Source organism: Pseudophryne corroboree, chromosome 2, assembly GCF_028390025.1.
Source record: "Pseudophryne corroboree isolate aPseCor3 chromosome 2, aPseCor3.hap2, whole genome shotgun sequence".
In the NCBI taxonomy this organism is placed as follows: Eukaryota; Metazoa; Chordata; class Amphibia; order Anura; family Myobatrachidae; genus Pseudophryne; species Pseudophryne corroboree.
Window position 1 is genome coordinate 831,684,760 of NC_086445.1, and position 18,084 is coordinate 831,702,843.

Here is an 18,084-nt window from a genome sequence, read left to right on the forward strand (position 1 = left end):
CAAACCAGGAACTAAACGGACTGAGCTGATCGCAATCTGTGAGTAGGTCTGGAGCTACTCAGAAACTGCAAAGAATTATTTATTAGCAGTTCTGCTAATCTTTTGTTCGCTATTCTGCTAAGCTAAGATACACTCCCAGAGGGCGGCGGCCTAGCATGTGCAATGCTGCTAAAAGCAACTAGTGAGCAAACAACTCGGAATGAGGGCCATGGTTAGGCTTCATAAGTAAACCTTTATTTTACTTATTAGGTGGTGGTTTGATAGGATTCCCTTGATACCAGCAAAGGTCTGGATACTGTAAAAGCTCTAAAGACACCAATGTCTCACAGTCCCTGTGATTGATTCAGAAGTTATTGCAGGATAGTTGTCTGCACAGTTGGATGTGATGAAGGAAGTATTGCTACCAAAACCTTTGGAGACATGACTAAAACTTGGGACACAGTAATAATAGTATTTGAGCACAGAGATGCAGGTGGGGCAGTTACAAGGGTCTGGACCTCCTTTCAGACTTCTGTAATGGCAGATAATGGTGGGAGCAGTTCTGGCTCCAACCAAAAAAAGCGACCCCAGCTGAGTTACATTTAAGGCTGGCCACCTTGGTTCTGCAGACCAATAGCTTCCGCTCAGTCACACTACTTCTAGGCTGTGAACACACACACACAGACACACACACACACACACACACACACACACACACACACACACACACACACACTCACTCACTCTCTGCAAGGCTGTTGTCATGCAGCCTCGGGAGGCCCAAAAAGTGGCAACACAACGCTCTCTTAATACAGCTTGTAAAATGAAATGAATCCTTTCATTGCTTGCTATCGGTTACAGCACTTCTTGTCATACTGTGAATGTTCCCCATCACATTTGGTTAATTTCTATAGAACAGAAATATACCTTGTGTTTAGTTTGCCATCAGTGTAACATAGTGTAGTGTAGTGCAGCATGCATATTTCTCTTACATATTCAAAGAAAATATAATGCATGTAAATTCAATAAAACACCATTTTCTAAATTATTTTTCTATGGTCATCCCGCCATTGTGAAACATTCATGAACGTGCGGAAATGCAATTCTGAAATGACAAAGGAACTTTATGGCAGTTTTTGGGTGAATACATCTCTTCCATAGGTAAAAGGTAATACTCCCTGTGGAAAGTAGTTATGATCCCGGCGGCCAGAATACAGATGCCGGGATCCCGGACGCCAGAATGCCGCCAGCTGCGCTAGGGCTATTCCCACTCGTGGGTGTCCACAACACCTATATAGTGGGAATAGAACCTGTGGTGAGCGAAGTGTGCCACCGAGCCCGCAAGGGACTTCGTTGTGCTCGCTCCCCTGCCGACATTCCGGCATCGGTATTCTGACCTCCGGGATCATATACCCAACGCCTCCCTGTGGGTATGCAATGATTGTAATTGCTCTGAGAGAACAGAGGTGGATTGGGGTGTTCCTTACTTACGTTCTAGAAAAGATAGGGTGGTCTGTAGAACTGCGCAATAAACAGTGGGTCTGCAGCAAGTTTGATCACTTATAAAGTAAAAACACCAATACTTACAGGTGAAACTACAGGTGGGGTTTTCTTAAGCTGTAAGCCACAATCATCAAAATGATAATAAATAAAGGCTTGAAATATCTCACTTTGCATGTAATGAGTCTATATAATATATTACTTTCACCTTTTAAGTTGAATTATTGAAATTAGCTTTTGCACAATATTCTAATTTTCTGAGTTTCACCTGTATGTGAAATGTGGGACGTAAACAGTAGTGATGTGAATAAACTTTTGCGCTGACCCCTGAGGAAGGTTTTTTTTTTAAATTATATATCCAATCTTAAATAAAAGGGATACACAGTTTATTAAAACAACATGGATATCACACAAGGCATAAAGGCCCTCATTCCGAGTTGTTCGCTCGCTAGCTGCTTTTAGCAGCATTGCAAACGCTAGGCCGCCGCCCTCTGGGAGTGTATCTTATCATAGCAGAATTGCGAACGAAAAATTAGCAGAACTGCTACTAAATATTTTCTTGCGGTTTCTGAGTAGCTCCAGACCTACTCACAGATTGCGATCAGCTCGGTCCGTTTAGTTCCTGGTTTGACGTCACAAACACGCCCTGCGTTCGGCCAGCCACTCCCCGGTTTCTCAAGACACTCCCGCGTTTTTCCCTGACACGCCTGCGTTTTTTAACACACTCCCGGAAAACGCTCAGTTACCACCCAGAAACGCCCCTTTACTGTCAATCATTCACCGATCAGCAGTGCGACTGAAAAGCGCCGCACGAACACCAGCAAATCTACTAAGTTTTGTGTAAAATAACTTAGCGCATGCGCTCTGCGTACCATGCGCATGCACATTTAGCAACAAATCGCAGCATAGCGAAAATCGGCAACAAGCGAACAACTCGGAATGACCACCAAAGTGACACAGTGCTGGATGCCGTTATACAAGCAGTGGACACGTGTTGCCACATTGCCTATCTGGAACTGAACCATCCCCAACGGCACACACCACCAGCCAGCCATACATGGTATGATCTTGGACTTATCCTTTCCACTAATGCATTTTAAAAGTCTATCTTGATATGACACTAAGCAATACTTTATATGCTATGTATATTTAATATTCTATTGTGATACCTGCCAAAGAATCCATTTATATAAAAGTTTACATAAGGCTGTGCACTGTGTCACTTTATGCCTTGTGTGATATCCATGTTGTTTAAAATACATTGTGTATCCCTTTTAATTACGTTTGGATATATACATTTTTTAAGAAACCTTTCTCGGGTCAGCGTGTTCCTTACTTACTCCAGATTAGATGCACAATTGTGTCTATTTTTATGCTGCAGTGGATAAACGTTCTGAGATGGGATAATGCAAATGAGCTGGAAGGGGAAGAAGCTGTACCTAAGTTACAACCAGGTGCACATTTGTGAGTTTGGAATCAAGTCATGGGGCGTGACTGCGGCAGTGCTAAGGGCGGGACCGAGTCCGAAACTAGGACTTACAGCACACGGGGCAAGGCAGCAATTTAGCAACACCAAACCGCCCCCTTGCTCCCCCCAAAAAGTTAAATTATATATATATATAAAATAAATAAATACATAATTAAAAATAAAATAAATAAAAAAAACAAGAAACAAAATTCTAAACTATTCAAAACAGATATTCCTTAGCAAGGCAGACCCCAGTAATACACACATGGTATATATATATAGACACACACACACACACACACACACACACACACACACACACACACATAATATATATATATATATATATGTGTGTGGGTGTATATATGCACACACCTATATATATATATTATATATAGACGACGACACAGATGAGTATCTACTAAATAATTTTTTCTACATGTTTACTGGAGTGCCGCCCTTTTCTTATTTATAAGAAACCAGCTGACTATATATATATATATATATATATATATATAATCTGTAGCTGTCATGGTGGTGAAAATAAGCACTATCTGCATTATAACTTAAGGCAATATATGTAAGCTTAAGAAAATTACAGTTTAAATGAGCTGCAGGGGTTAACAACAAGTCAGAGTGAGTGTGTGTGTTTGTGGTTTAGCTCCCTCTGTACTAAGGGGGTCATTCCGAGTTGATCGCATGCTGCAACTTTTTGCAGCCCGTGCGATCAAATAGACGCCGCCTATGGGGGAGTGTATTTTTGCATAGCAAGGCTGCGATCGCCCTGCTATGCAAAAACGTTTTGTGTAGAACAAGACCAGGCTAAGAGTTACTTAACCTGTGCGATGAATCCAGCGTTGCAGGTCCCGGAATTGACGTCAGATATCCGCCCTCCAAACACCTGGACATGCCTGCGTTCACCTCACCTCTCCCAGAAAATGGTCAGCTGACACCCACAAACGCCCTCTTCCTGTCAATCTCCTTGCGATCGGCTGTGCGAATGTATTCTTCGTTAAATCCATCGCTCAGCAACGATCTGCTTTGTAGCCGTACGAAGCGCCTGCGCATTGCGGTGCATACGCGTGCGCAGTAGTAACCTGTTCGCTGCGCTGCGAAAACGGCAGCGAGCGATCAACTCGGAATGACCCCCTAAGACGGAGGTGAAGGGTGCTGTCCTGCTTCCATCAATCACTGTGCTATCCTGCTGAATGCAATGTTGTGTGGGGCTGGAGAAAGCTCAGCAGCATGATGACATTCACAGCTAGGGCGAGCAGCTGGTGTACTTTTTCGGCTTGCCGCTGAAGATAGCTGACTACTGCAGCTCCAGCGGCGGCCATCTTTCTGCAGGGTGCAATGCCTCATGGGATCTGTAGTCTCTCTGTTACTGTTTAAAGCAGGGGTGGGGAACCTCTGGCCCGCAAAGCCGTTTGTTCCGGCCCACCCGCTTGTTTGTCAGCGAGACACGCCGCCGCTCAATCCAGCGGCGGTGTGTCTCAGATGTCAGGGAAGGGAGGAGAGCGCATGTCCTGCAGCGGCAGGTAGGATCTCAAACCAGCCGCCGGTTCGTGAGCCAATCAGAGTTCGTGGACCAGCAGTAATAGACATGACTACAAATCCCATGTTACTCCACTACCTTCTCTGCTGTGTCAGACGCAGATGGATCCCAGCGCCCTATCCAATCCTGCGCCTGGGTCACATGACCCCTAGTCCCCCCTAGTTATGACCATGGGCGGGACTGTGGCAGTGCTGAGGGCAGGACTTTGGTAATGCTGAGGGCGTGACTGCGGCAATGCTGTGGGCGTGATTGCGGCAATGCTGAGGGCGTGACTGCGGCAAAATGCTGGGGAGGAGGCTATAAAGCCTTTAGCTTTTTTAGCAAAACCCCCCCACCGTTTTATTTACATGCAGAACTGATGGTACCTGCCTACACTGCATGTGGCAGGGAAAAATACAGATGTGTCCTCATTCATCACTGCTACAGTCGCACCAAACAGCCCCTCTTGGCGCTCCAAATCCTGTGAGAATAGATGCAACTAAGACACAGGAGGAGGCTGCTGATTCAGTTGATATTACTTACAAATTTATTAAAAAGAAATCACATGTACATAAGTATTCACAGCCTTTGTCATGAAGCTCAAAATTGAGCTCAGGTGCATCCTGTTTCCACTGATCATCCTTGAGATGTTCCTACAGCTTAATAGGTGTCCACCTGTGGTAAATTATGTTGTTTGGACATGATTTGGAAAGGCTCACACCTGTCTACAACTCTCTGAATGTCCTTGAATGGCCCAGCCAGAGCCCAGACTTTAATCCGATTGAACTTCGCTGGAGAGATCTGGAAATGGCTGTGCACCGATGCTTCCCATCCAACCTGATGGAGCTTGAGGGGTGCTGCAAAAGAGGAATGGGCGAAACTGCCTAAAGACAGGTGTGCCAAGCTTGTGGCATCATATTCAAAAAGACTTGAGGCTGTAATTGCTGCCAAAGGTGCATCATCAAAGTATTGAGTAAAGGCTGTGAATACTTATGTACATGTGATTTCTTAGTTTTTTATTTTTTAATAAATTTGCAAAAATTTCAATAAAACTTTTTCACGTTGTCATTATGGCGTATTGTGTGTAGAATTTTGAGGGAAAAATTAATTTATTCCATTTTGGAATAAGGCTGTAACATAACAAAATGTGGAAAAAGTGAAGCACTGTGAATACTTTCCGAATGTACTGTATATCTGTGTGTGACTGAGTCTCTGAAGCTGTACACAAAGTGCTACAATGTAGCAGCTGTAGGTTTATTCCAGTGCAAGTTACATTGTTCTCCATGTACAGACTCAGGGTAATTCAGACTGGACCGCTGCAGCGGCGCACCCCAGGAGCCCAGTGAGATACTATCAGCATCTCACGGCCTGCGATTGAGGCAGGAGGAGGCATGCTAACGGCGTTAGTATGCCGTTGGCGGGACGCAGTCCAGACAACAAAAGTGTTTCTGTAACGTGTGTGTGTGTGTGTGTGTGGGGGGGGCGGGTCGCGGCCTCACACACAGCCGCTGCAACCCAGGACACGGCCAGTAGCTCCCTGCCAGCGCGCAGGAGCTGCGCTTGGAGGGAGCTACTCGTCAGGTACAAAAGCGCTTTTGTACCTGTGTGTGTGTGTGTGTGTGTGTGTGTGGGGGGGGGGGGGTAGGACCTGACATGAGGGGCGGACTAGCCCTGTGCTGTCCTCCTGCATGTCAGGGAAACTGATCGTAGATGTGCTAAATTTATCAGATGCACAATCAACTCTGAATTACCCCCTTAGTCACACACAATATACAAGTGTCACATATCAGGTTAATCAGCACAGACTTCTGGTGCGTCCTAGCCACATTGCGTTGCAACTAAGAAGCATTTTAGACAAAAAAGACGCCCAATGTTAGCAGAGTTGCACAGGACCTGGCGGCTCACTCACACAAGGCATCTCGCGCTTGTCTCGTATTGAGGCTAGATGTATGGAATTGCAGTCACAGCCTGAAATGGTCACAACACACCTACGTTCTTGCAGCCACTCCCCATAACCTCCCTGTAATGGTCCCTGACTGTCAGTTACTTTGTGACTACATCCTCTCTGTATTGCAGTGAGGCCAGTCATTCAACTGCATAAAAATCCGTCTTGCGCCCATCTCTGAATCAGGCCCAGTTTGCATTTTTTTGCAGTTCATAAATTAGCCTTAACTTCTGCAGCTTGAGAACACACTGAGTTTACACCGTATAAATGGAATATAATTGCCATCACACAAAAATAGCACACATCAAGGACCATCTTTCTATAATAAAACATAAACTCAAAATAACACCCTTCTGAAATCTGTAGTACTTTAAGGAAAACTGGGCAAGTGACGGTTATATGTAACTCTACTGCTGGGTATACACACTATGCAATATATTGGCAAATCTTGCGATCCGCAATGGATTGCAACAACCGTCATAATGTATACACACAATACATCATTTGATGACTTGTGTGGTTCCATGTTCCCATCTGATATGCAGAACACTAACAGTAGTCCTGCAATGATATACATATTGGGGGTAATTCCAAGTTGATCGCAGCAGGAAATTTTTTAGTAGTTGGGCAAAACCATGTGCACTGCAGGTGTGGCAGATGTAACATGTGCAGAGAGAGTTAGATTTGGGTGGGGTGAGTTCAATCTACAATCTAAATTGCAGTGTAAAAATAAAGCAGCCAGTATTTACCCTGCACAGAAACAAAATAGCCCACCCAAATCTAACTCTCTCTGCAAATGTTATATCTGCCCCCCCCCCTGCAGTGCACATGGTTTTGCCCAACTGCTAAAAAATTTCCTGCTGCGATCAACTTGGAATTACCCCCTTTGTGTCATCGTATGGCGGATCGTGTAGTGCATACGCAGAAATTATATATAGCAAATACATCATCTAGTCCTGCCGCAGGATCGTCATGTTGTTTCCGCGTTTCCAGCTTTAGTTGCATTTTCTACTTAAACCACAGCACAATACACAAACACATTCCTTTTCCACGCTATTTCCGAGCACAAGTTGCAGGATTTGTTTACATCATGCATATTTAATATTCCCCATAAAACAGTATACAGTACATTATCTTCTTATCACTCTCTTCTCTGCTCAGAACTAACAGCATGTAAATGCTTTGGGGATGGGACAAGGCTGCATGTCACGCATCGTAAAGTAACTTTATTTTTGAAAGTATGTCCCATATGTTAGCTGAAATCTACATGGAAAGGGAATATATGAATTCTTCCAGATAATCGATCATAGTTAATGTTGTCCCCTCATTTTGTTGCTCCCACATTAGTGTCATTTGTTGGCTTCTCTTGGATCTAAATCCACCAGTGTTTCGTCAATGATGTGGTAACTTGCCGTACAAAGCAAGAATTATGCACCAAATTACATAGAAAGTAATTACTTTTCAAGCTATCATTTTTCATTAGTGTTTTCAGCAAAATCTCAAAATATTAATGATAAATGTATAATAGTGAGGATTAACAACTTTGAAAGCAGTAAACCATTATTACATTACTATTGCAGAAGAGTAAGGGCAAATAGTGGGCTACCTACCATAAAGTATACATCAATGCAACAAGCGTAATATTTTAGGTAGCTTATTAACTTGCTGCATTGCAACATGCAGAATCATGGGGAGAGATCCACTTTGTAATAAATAATACAAAATAAAAATGTGGAAGTTTAGAATTTTTCCCCATTACTAATAGTATATTCTAAGCAAACAACCATACTGTCGGTTTTATTATCATAGTTGTAAGTCACCCAAAGACCCACAGATGACACTGATTCTTTTACATTAATTTATGTTCCAACTCAAATTCTGGTTATCATTGTGACATAGATGCCCAATACAGATGGTCCGGATCATCTGACTATACAGAAAGGCGTCCACTCATCCAGCCACAAAAGCAGCAGACACAAAGAGTGGCGTCCAGACAAGATGGCAGAAATACACTCACATGTAAGTTTAATATTATTAAAAGATATTTCTGTTTGTATACTCTGCGTTGTGGTTGTAAAGTTTACACTTCAGGGCTGTGTGTCAAAAACAACTATGTATTTTTGAGCAGCAACTTATGGTCTCCATACATCCATGGCCTCATTTCCCGGATCTGCCAAGCAACGATGATCTCCGATCTAGCGGGAAATCAGTGAAATTAAACATGTTAAAAATCCCAGATTTGCCAATCCCAACCGATTTTGCCAGCACCCAAATAAGCAGATACTGAAAGTTTATTTTAGTAGCAGTGCTTATGTCAGATACCCTGCTATCTCACAAATGCATTGATGATAATTCCAACAGACAATGCAACGCAGAAGATGACGGTATGAGGCTACATGGCGTGTTGACACAATCATTGTGAGACTAGTCTTGTCTCATGTGCAACTTTAAATCTCGTGTATGAATACGTCTGGCACAAAATTACTGATGTCATCTTAGTCAACATTAAATTTGCCCTAGGCCTAAGATATGCAAATATACTGTACTTCTCCTAAAAGGCATATCTTTCAAAAACAATTAAGTCAATAGGGACGCATCCCCAAGGGCTGCGGTTGACTTATATCTTCATCCCCTTACTGTGCTTAATCACTAATGAATCTCTCCAAGCACAATTCTCAAGTCAAAATTTATCTGAAATGGGTTTACGTCTAGTCTAAATCAGGCCACGGCATGCATGTGATTGTGGCCGTTCGCCTGGGCATAAGAGACAGGTGGTCCAGACAATATATGTTATTTACTATATAGGGAGCACAAGCGTTATGGTTTATTCCACTCACGGATCTTGGAATAAACTTTACAAAATAAGTTTTCTCCATACTGCACAATGCCCAGAGCACGATGTCTAGCATGAGATTTCATCTTCAGCATAAAAGATCAAATACATTTTTGCACTTGTACTTATTGCCTTTGGCCATCTCTTATGTTCCTGTCAAATTTAACACCTGAAATTAACTTTGGAAAGTTTTCAGGAACATATGATATCTTAGCTGTGTTGTAAATATGAATGGTATATTACAGGGAATGGATCTATTACCCAGAATGATGGGAAACTGGATATTTCCCAATATGGTTTTTTTCTGAGCACATCATGCTACAATATGCTTCATTACTTTACAATTATCCCTCTCTTTCCCCGCCCTGTACTTGGCATTTCTCTTCTTACTAAATTGTTTAGTAGCACTTTCATAGTACCTGTACAGCAATTCAATTCTGAGTGATAGTCGCAATGTGTGTTTCCGGAATGGCACATCGAACCACCAACTTTGCTGATTTTGCTTCACACCCCTCAGAGGTGTGGAGGAAAATCGTTGATCTTGGGCTACCATAATGTACAGGAAACTGTGCATCCACACATGCTGATCCAACATCGCTCAGAACTGAATCTACTCCATAGATCAGAGGTTCTCAAACTCGGTCCTCGGGGGCACACACAGTGCATGTTTTGCAGGTAACCCAGCAGGTGCACAGGTGTATTAATTACTCACTGACACATTTTAAAAGGTCCACAGGTGGAGCTAATTATTTCACTTGCGATTCTGTGAGGAGACCTGCAAAACATGTACCGTGTGTGCCCCCGAGGACCGAGTTTGAGAACCTCTGCCATAGACACTATAAAACAGTTCAGTGACTAGGGGGCAGATTCAGTTTAGCATGCTGATGTGTTGCTGTATGCACTTCTCTATTACTTTATAATGTGAAAGTAAAAGTTTCTTTCCAGTAATATCCTGCTGAGACACATCATGCAAGGCTCATGGATAACCTCACATGTTTGAATCTGGGCTCATCTCTGCATGTATGAGATTAATGCTGAAAAGCAGATACTTCCTATTTGTCTCCTTGTTTTATGAACTTGTATCTAAAATCCCATATCAGTATAGGATAAGAATTTCTTTACATGTCATTCCAATTACTGCCTCAAGTATGTCTACTGTCTTACTTTGTAGAGTCAACCTTTAAAGTCCCTGTGGAAGCTCTTGCACCCTTCATCTTCCTCAAACCACTCGGTACCATCAGATCCACGTTTCCAACCATTACCCAACCAGCCACCTAAAACCCCCTCCTTTGCGGAGGCCAGAATACACCCAATGGGCCAGCCTTCCAGCTCTATGCATCGCCAAGAGCCGCAGCTTAAAAGTCGTCAGGGGCTACAGATTCCTGGGCAGCCAGATCCATTATGGCACGTCTCCCCAGTGAACAGAGGAACTAATGATGGAGCTCCGTTCCCTGACCAGCTGGCCTCCAAACCTGGACAGAACGGGCTGCCTTTTAACCGGACAAAAAGAACCCGATTGCCAAATTTAAATGACTTAAAAGAGACAGCTCTTTAGTTGACTTCTGTGGGCAAATGGCAAAAGTATATATGAAAGTGAGTACTGGGTGAATGGCAGATTGGTGAAGGAGCTTCAAAGAGATATATACGCAAGTACCTATAGTTATATTAATATGTGCAATATGCTTGTGTGAGGTTACACTGTGCTGCAGACCCACCCACTAATATTTTTGTTGATTGTTCGGTTATCCGCTACCAGTTTCCTTGTGACATTAGAATGTGCAATAAAAATATATTGTCAAAATATCTAAGGAAGTTCCCTAATTACGCAAGATAAAAAGAATCAAAAATCTTTATTTCCCCTGGCTGGCACCCATATATTTGTATGACAGAAATAAATAGCCTTAACCAGGGAATAAAACAATATTTTACACCTGAATGATATAAAGTGGGTTTATCCAGATTAAGATATTTTTAAGGAAATAACACTTCCATATTTGATATTTTTTATAATATTTATTTAAGATAAACTATTATCATAATGTCATATCATTTTGTCAAGTTATTTTAAGCTGTTATAAACATTGTGAAACCGTACAACAGCTAAAGTAGATTATATGAAAACGTGCAGTATAACATTTATATATTGCATTCAGAGTAATATATATATATATATATATATATATATATATATATATATATTCTGCACACAAAGATTTGTGTGTAGTTTGTTTTTATGTTAAATTACTGTCATTTTTATAATTATAAGCATATAGATTAAAAAAAAAGTATTGTTATGATGACAACTCTGCCATATTTTTATACATTTGTGCAGTATTAATGTACTTCTAATAAAAGGGAGTGAAACTATATGTGTCAGTGTGCCTGCAATTGTGTGGATCCTGTCTGACTACAATAGCACGTACGATTTATATTTTACACAAACTGTAAGAAAACAAACAGTGTTATTGTGCGGTTCCTTTAGTTGCTGCCGTGCACATACTGTACCAGAGTATTAACCCCAATCAGGGCCGGTGCAAGGTAAATTGGCACCCTAGGCAAAACTTATGCCCCCTCCCCACACACACACATACACACACACCCATTGATAGAAAGGCGTGGAGGTGATAGATCTGTGTCATGGTTCAGTTCCACCGCAACATGCTGGCGCTGCACCGTGACCTGTGATTGGCCCTCTGGTGGGCTTGTTCCTGTGCACAGTGCGGGACCTCCCGCAACTGCTGTCCCTGTGATTGGTCGGTGGATGTGGGGGCATGTGGGAGAGCAGTGGTATATCTGCAGGGTGCAGTATGTACAATGGGCGCTGCTGCTAACTTGGCTTCCAGCTGCGTAGCAGGGGACCATGGTGGGTAGTGTGTACCGGACCTGCTCCCTGGGGGATGGCGGCCGAGGGCCTCCCGGATCAGTACGTGGATGGCCAAGTGCTCTGGTTACTACATTGAGACAAGCGAAGTCACAGCGATGAGTATCGCTCAGGGATTTTGTCCCTCCTGCAGAGGCATGGCTGCCAAACCATGCTGGACGCTGCCTGTGGCACAGGGTGAGCTCAGTGGGTAAGTGTGACTTGTACCAGAGAGAGAGGACTGCTTCCCCGTCACTGCTACAGTAGTGTCTGTTATTCACATTACGCCGCACAGTAGTGTCCATTATTTACATCACGCAACACAGTAGTATCCGTTGCTCACATTAAGCTACACACTAGAGCCCCTTGTACACATTATGCCACACCGTAGGGCCCCTTACACATTATCCCAGCTCCACTCCCAACCCCCTCTTCCCTCCAGTGAACTGAAAAATAAAGCTGGAAACATGAGAGCTTGTAATCTAGCATGATGAGAACAAGCAAGGGGACTGGCAGACCTAGAGTTATAGAAAGGAAGATCCTGAATGTAAAAAGTGATGGGCAGGGGGGGGGGGGGGGGCTGAGGTTGTAACACCACAACTGCTATACCTCAGCAGGAGAATGAGACAGGCCTGAAGAGCTTACAATCAAGCCCAGTGGGGACAAGCTAAAGACCTGAAGGGGACTGGGGGACAAAGAACTGGAATGCAGGAATATAAACCAGTGAGGAGGGAGGGAGGATATTACACATCAACTTTACCCTCGGCCTTTAGCGAGTAGTTTGCCGAATTTGTGGCACCCTACTGAAAGAAGAACCATCTGCTTCTGCATATTATTGTTATATATTTTATGATGTGTGCCTTATTGGTTACAATAGTATGTGTTGTTAGTAAATTATGTATTGTGTTCCTTATGACATTGGTGACAGTGGGGTGTAGTGCTGGCCATGCTATTTATGCATCATCCATTGGTGGCAGTGGACTATCAGGGACAAAACTGCTCACTGGAGCCGGCGCGTGATCATGTTCTGAGACTACCACAAGCCGGTCCCCAGACACCGGTCCCCAGACACAGCAGGAGGCTCGTGGGGAGAGGAGATGCAGAGCAGAGCGTGCACTGACCGTTGGAACCAGAGGAGGAGAGGAGTGTGTGCTGCACAATCACCACTTATGCTGGAGGGAGAAGTGCGGCTCCGGTGATCTCCGACGGTGACCTCGGCGGGACCTCCGGTAGTGTGTCCCTGCTTTTACACACTTTGTCCTGCAGTGCTGACAGTGTAATGGGCCTCACTGAGGCATGAGGCCCGTGCAAAGGCGATCCGCGGCTGGACCAGCATCAGACAGGAGGGAGAAGGTTTAGTAGGGGTTGAGGGGGCGGGTCTGTTAGAAAGAGAAAGAGATTCACTTTCAGTTTATTGGTGGCTGGGCTTAAGGGAGGGACCAACCACATGCGATTGGCTGAACTCGTCTCTGACAGCGGATTGTGAATGCTGCATAACGGGGGTGGTGGGCGATCGCACACCAAGCTGTGTCCCCTGCACCCCATGCTATCCCACCCTTGTTATGACACAAGTATATCCCCTGGCTGCGGGTCCAGTGCTATCACCCTGTACTGTCCCTAATCCACTGTTTTCAGCCTCAGCGGGCCGCCCCTTCAGATCCCCCGCCCATAGGCAGCTGCCTAAAGCTGCCTAATGGAAGCGCCGGCTCTGACCCCAATGTACTGTATTCCCCCTCCTCCGCCTCAGATGGAAAAGCATGTCACCTCAGCAGTGACACCCAACAAGGTATCTCTTCCTCTCATTCTCATACAGTAGGATGACAGACCTATGACAGTAGGACTTATTTTGAGTTTAAAATTCAGAAGTGTATCCAATATCTTAATTGGATACACTTCTGAATTTTAAACTCAAAATAAATAAAAATAATTAAAACATGGTCGAGTAACCGCCATGTGCAGCACGGACAGCAGCTAGATGGGATGAACTGTCATTTTAGACATACGTCTGGTAGCCCCCAGGTTCATTTTGATGGTGAGCTTCTCCACTGTAGCATGTTAGTCAGCCCTCACACATCTTCGTAGCCGACGTTCACCTCTCACATCAATGGCACGTGGTGCTCCGCAGTTTCCATGTCGATTATTCGGAAGGTAACCATTTGTCCAGTCACGATACACCTTCACCCAGTGGCGTAACTACCGAGGGTGCAGCTGCTGTGGGGCCCGAGCTGCTTCCAGGGCCCGCTGCTCCCCCTGTACCCTGACATGGGCTGCCTCCAAAGCCCGCTGCCCCTCCCCCCCCCCCCTGCAAGCTGCAGCGATGAGGATGTAAAGATGTAGGTGCGGGGTGCTCTCCCTGTACAGCTCCAAGTCCTGGCTGCCGGTGCCGTGATTCGCAGGTATTTAAGGGAGGGGCCTAATTCCGTGAAGTGCCCATACCCATCAGAGACCTCTGCTGTCATCAGGAGGGAGAGGTAATGTATCTCCTGCTTGTTTCCCATCTCTCTCCCTCTCTCCCCCTGACACTGACACTCTCTCCCTTTCTCTCCTTGGCAGTCTCTCTATCTCTCTCTCTGACACTATCTCTGTCTCCCTCTCTCTCTCCCTGATACTGTCCCCCCTCACTCTCTCCCTCCCTGACACTGTCTCTCTCTCTCTGACATTCTCTCCTTGATACTACCCACCCTCTCTTTCCCCAAAACTGACACTGCCTCTCTCTCTCCCTGACACTTTCTTTATCTCTCTCTGACACTGTTTCTGTCCCGACACTGGGCCTTATTCAGACCTGCCCACTGATGCGAGCCGCAGCGCAGTTTGCGGATATCGGAAAACTGCATACGCACAGTGTTCGCATCGTGCGTGCATGGGCACAAACATTGCGGTCGCATCCCCGATAGATGTGACCGCAATGTGATTGACAGCAGCAGGCGACAACGCGGCGTTGTCGGGGGGCATGACTGTTTTTGGGGCGGCTGTGTGATGTTGCACGCAGCTGCTCTAATTAAAAAAATGGCGGCCGACCGCCTGACAGGGGGTCAACCTTAATTCTGATGCATTCGTAATCTAATTGCGGACACATCGGGAGGCAGCGTCACACATGCTGGGCAGCCTTGCCCTGTACTGGGCGGCCCTCAGCATGTAAGGCGATGGGTGCAGATCTGGCTGTGAATGCAGCCATCTGCATCCATCTCTGAATGAGCTCCACTGTCTCTCTCCCCCTCTCTCCCTCCCTGACACTATCACTCTCTCTCCCATTCTGACACTGTCTATCTCTCTCCCTGACACTGTCTCCCTTCCTGACACCTTCTCTCTCTACTGTAATTCACTCTCTCCACCTCCTTTTCTCCCTGACACTCTCACTCTCTTTTTCTCCCCTCTCTTTCTCCCTCGCTGACACTCTCGTTTGCTGCTCTCACTCTCTCCTGCTATCATAAGGGGCATTGTAGCAACAATGGCAGGGGGTGGGGCCCCTTTCAAGATTTTGCTATGGGGCCCCCAAAGTTCTAGTTACGCCCCTGCCTTCACCACAGCAGCATGCAAACAGTTCACAAACTGCGCTGTTTCAGATATACTGCTACCCTTGGCCAGAAAGCCGATAATCATCCCTTTTTGCAACTTGGATAAATCTCCCCTCTTACCCATGACAGCAACGACTGATATGTGTGCAGATGACCTATCATACACCTTGTATACCAACCAAGCAAGCGCACAACACGTGATGTACTTCATGGGCTACACGCTGCTGATGTCAAATGTAGGAGATGGTCATAATAATGTGACTACTGTGTGTTTTATATACATATATCCAATGTGGGGGAGTCCTGCACTTTTTCCTATATGTTCATCAGCGGGGTGCCCTACACAGGTTTATCCCCATCAGGGTGATTCCAGCTAGTATATAGTTTCCAAAAAATTAGGCACTCTCTAGGTTAAATGCATCAAGACGTTATTTTATATATCACATACAAACACTACAAAAGCAAGGCTTCTTTTAAATTGCATCACAAGAAACGACAAAGTTTCGGACCCTCCGGACCTTTATAAAGCTTTTTCATCCAAGCAAGCCATCAGCACATATAAACAGAAGAGCTCGTTGCACTGGAAGTCACCTGTTACCTGTCTGTCCCTGAAGTACTTCCGCTGCAATGAGCTTGATAAAGGTCCGGAGGGACTGAAACGTTGCTGGTGTGGTTGTCACCTGTGCGCCTCTCTCCTCAACCTCCGTGGTCTCTCCAACACGTTTTCGGGCTATGTGCCCTTTAACTTATTAGCACCAGCGCTCGCTACAGCCATGAACCGCATTGAGGAAACCAAGCCGGAGCCGAAGCCGCAAGGGATACAGGAGCCGCTGAAGCAGGCACGCAGTCGGTCAGGCTGATCAAACATCATAGCCGCTACAGCTGGCACCTCAGGTAGGCAAAGCAGGGATAGTTGTCTCGCACCCAGGCAAAGAACCGGAATTTTGGAATCCTTTGAGCCCCGATCTCCTTTTTAAAATAACTTTTAAAACTATTCAAAATAGAGCTGTTACATTATTAACTAACCCCCTTTTTTTAATAGGTATGAGCGTTCTTTGTACACATTCAAGCACTCATTTTTTCATATTTTATTAATTGCTATTATTAATACGGAGCTCCTTAACATACACACAGTGCAGTATTAGTTATATATTTATTAGTGACTTACAGTTGAAGACAATATAGGACAAGTACAGGGTAACTAAGCATAACTACACCAGTAGATGACATAGAGATAAGTTTCAAGGTGTCCAAAAAACTGCAGGATTTGGACAGTTGAGGATTATTAAAGTAAGAAAAGGATAAGCACATGAGTGAATTCGTGAGAGCTTACATTCTAAAGGGGAGGGTCAGACAGACAGGGGTGTCACAGATGGGGTAGACCAAGCATAAGACAGAGGGTTATGATGAGATTTGGTTGGGTTTGGTAAAGAAATGGGTCTTAAGAGCCCGTTTGAAGTTCTGTAAGGAGGTGGAGAGTCTGAGGGGGAGAGGTAAAGAATTCCAGAGAAAGGAAGCAGCACGTGAAAAATCTTGGAGATAGGAGTGGGAGAAAGTAATCAGAAGACAGGAGAGCCGGCGTGCATTAGCAGAGCGAAGAGGACGGGTGTGAGAGTAAAGGGAGATAAGGTCAGAGATGTAAATGGGCAACAAGTGGGTGAGTGCTTTGTAAGTGAGTGTGAGAAGTTTGAATTGGATTCTGAAAGGGAAGGGAAGCCAGTGAAGGGCTTGTAGGAGAGGGGAGGTGGACGTAGTGCATTTGGTGAGGAAGATGAGCCGGGTTGCAGCATTGAGGATAGATTGGAGTGGAGAGAGATAATTGTCAGGGAGGCCAGTTAGGAGGAGATTACAGTAATCCAGTCTGGAAATGATCAGTGAGTGAATAATGGTCTTAGTGGCATCCTGGGTGAGAAAAGGTCTGATCGTGGAAATGTTTTTGAGATGAAAATGACAGGTTTGTGAGAGGTGCTGAATGTGTGGTTTGAAGGAGAGGGAGGAGTCAAGGATTACGCCAAGACAGCGTACTTGGGGGCTAGAGGAGATAGTCGTGCCATCAATGGATAATGAGATTGTGGGAGGTGAGGTTGTGCAGGAGGGTGGGAAGATGATCAGCTCAGTCTTAGACATGTTGAGTATAAGAAAGCGCTGGGACATCCAGGAAGAGGTAGCAGAGAGACAGTTGGAGGTACGAGTGAGGAGAGCCGGGAAGAGATCAGGGGAGGAAAGGTAGATTTGAGTGTCATCAGCATAGAGGTGATTTTGGAAGTTAAAAGAACTAATGAGTTCACCTAAAGAGGACGTATAGATAGAGAAAAGGAGAGGACCAAGAACAGAGCCTTGGGGGAAACCAACAGTCAGCGGAAGTGTGTGTGTGGGGGGGGGGGGGTAGTGTCATGAGAGGAGACAGAGAAGGAACGATCAGAGAGGTAGGAGGACAGCCAGGAGAGGGC

General features: G+C 45.0%; 1 protein-coding gene across 10 annotated transcripts in view; it reads left to right on the forward strand.

The window, feature by feature from the left end:
- CDKL5 (cyclin dependent kinase like 5) overlaps window positions 1–11,395 on the forward strand; it is an 850,075-nt gene extending 838,680 nt beyond the window's left edge. For 8 of the 10 annotated variants that reach the window (XM_063955716.1, XM_063955713.1, XM_063955718.1 and 5 more), the window contains 2 exons: window positions 8,326–8,445; window positions 10,431–11,395. In XM_063955716.1, the coding sequence (XP_063811786.1) occupies window positions 8,326–8,445; window positions 10,431–10,814 (504 nt within the window). In that variant the 3' untranslated portion in view covers window positions 10,815–11,395. The remainder of the gene's footprint in view (window positions 1–8,325; window positions 8,446–10,430) is intronic. The other 2 variants (XM_063955719.1, XM_063955722.1) reach the window with 1 other exon arrangement.
- The last annotated feature ends 6,689 nt before the right edge of the window (window positions 11,396–18,084 follow it).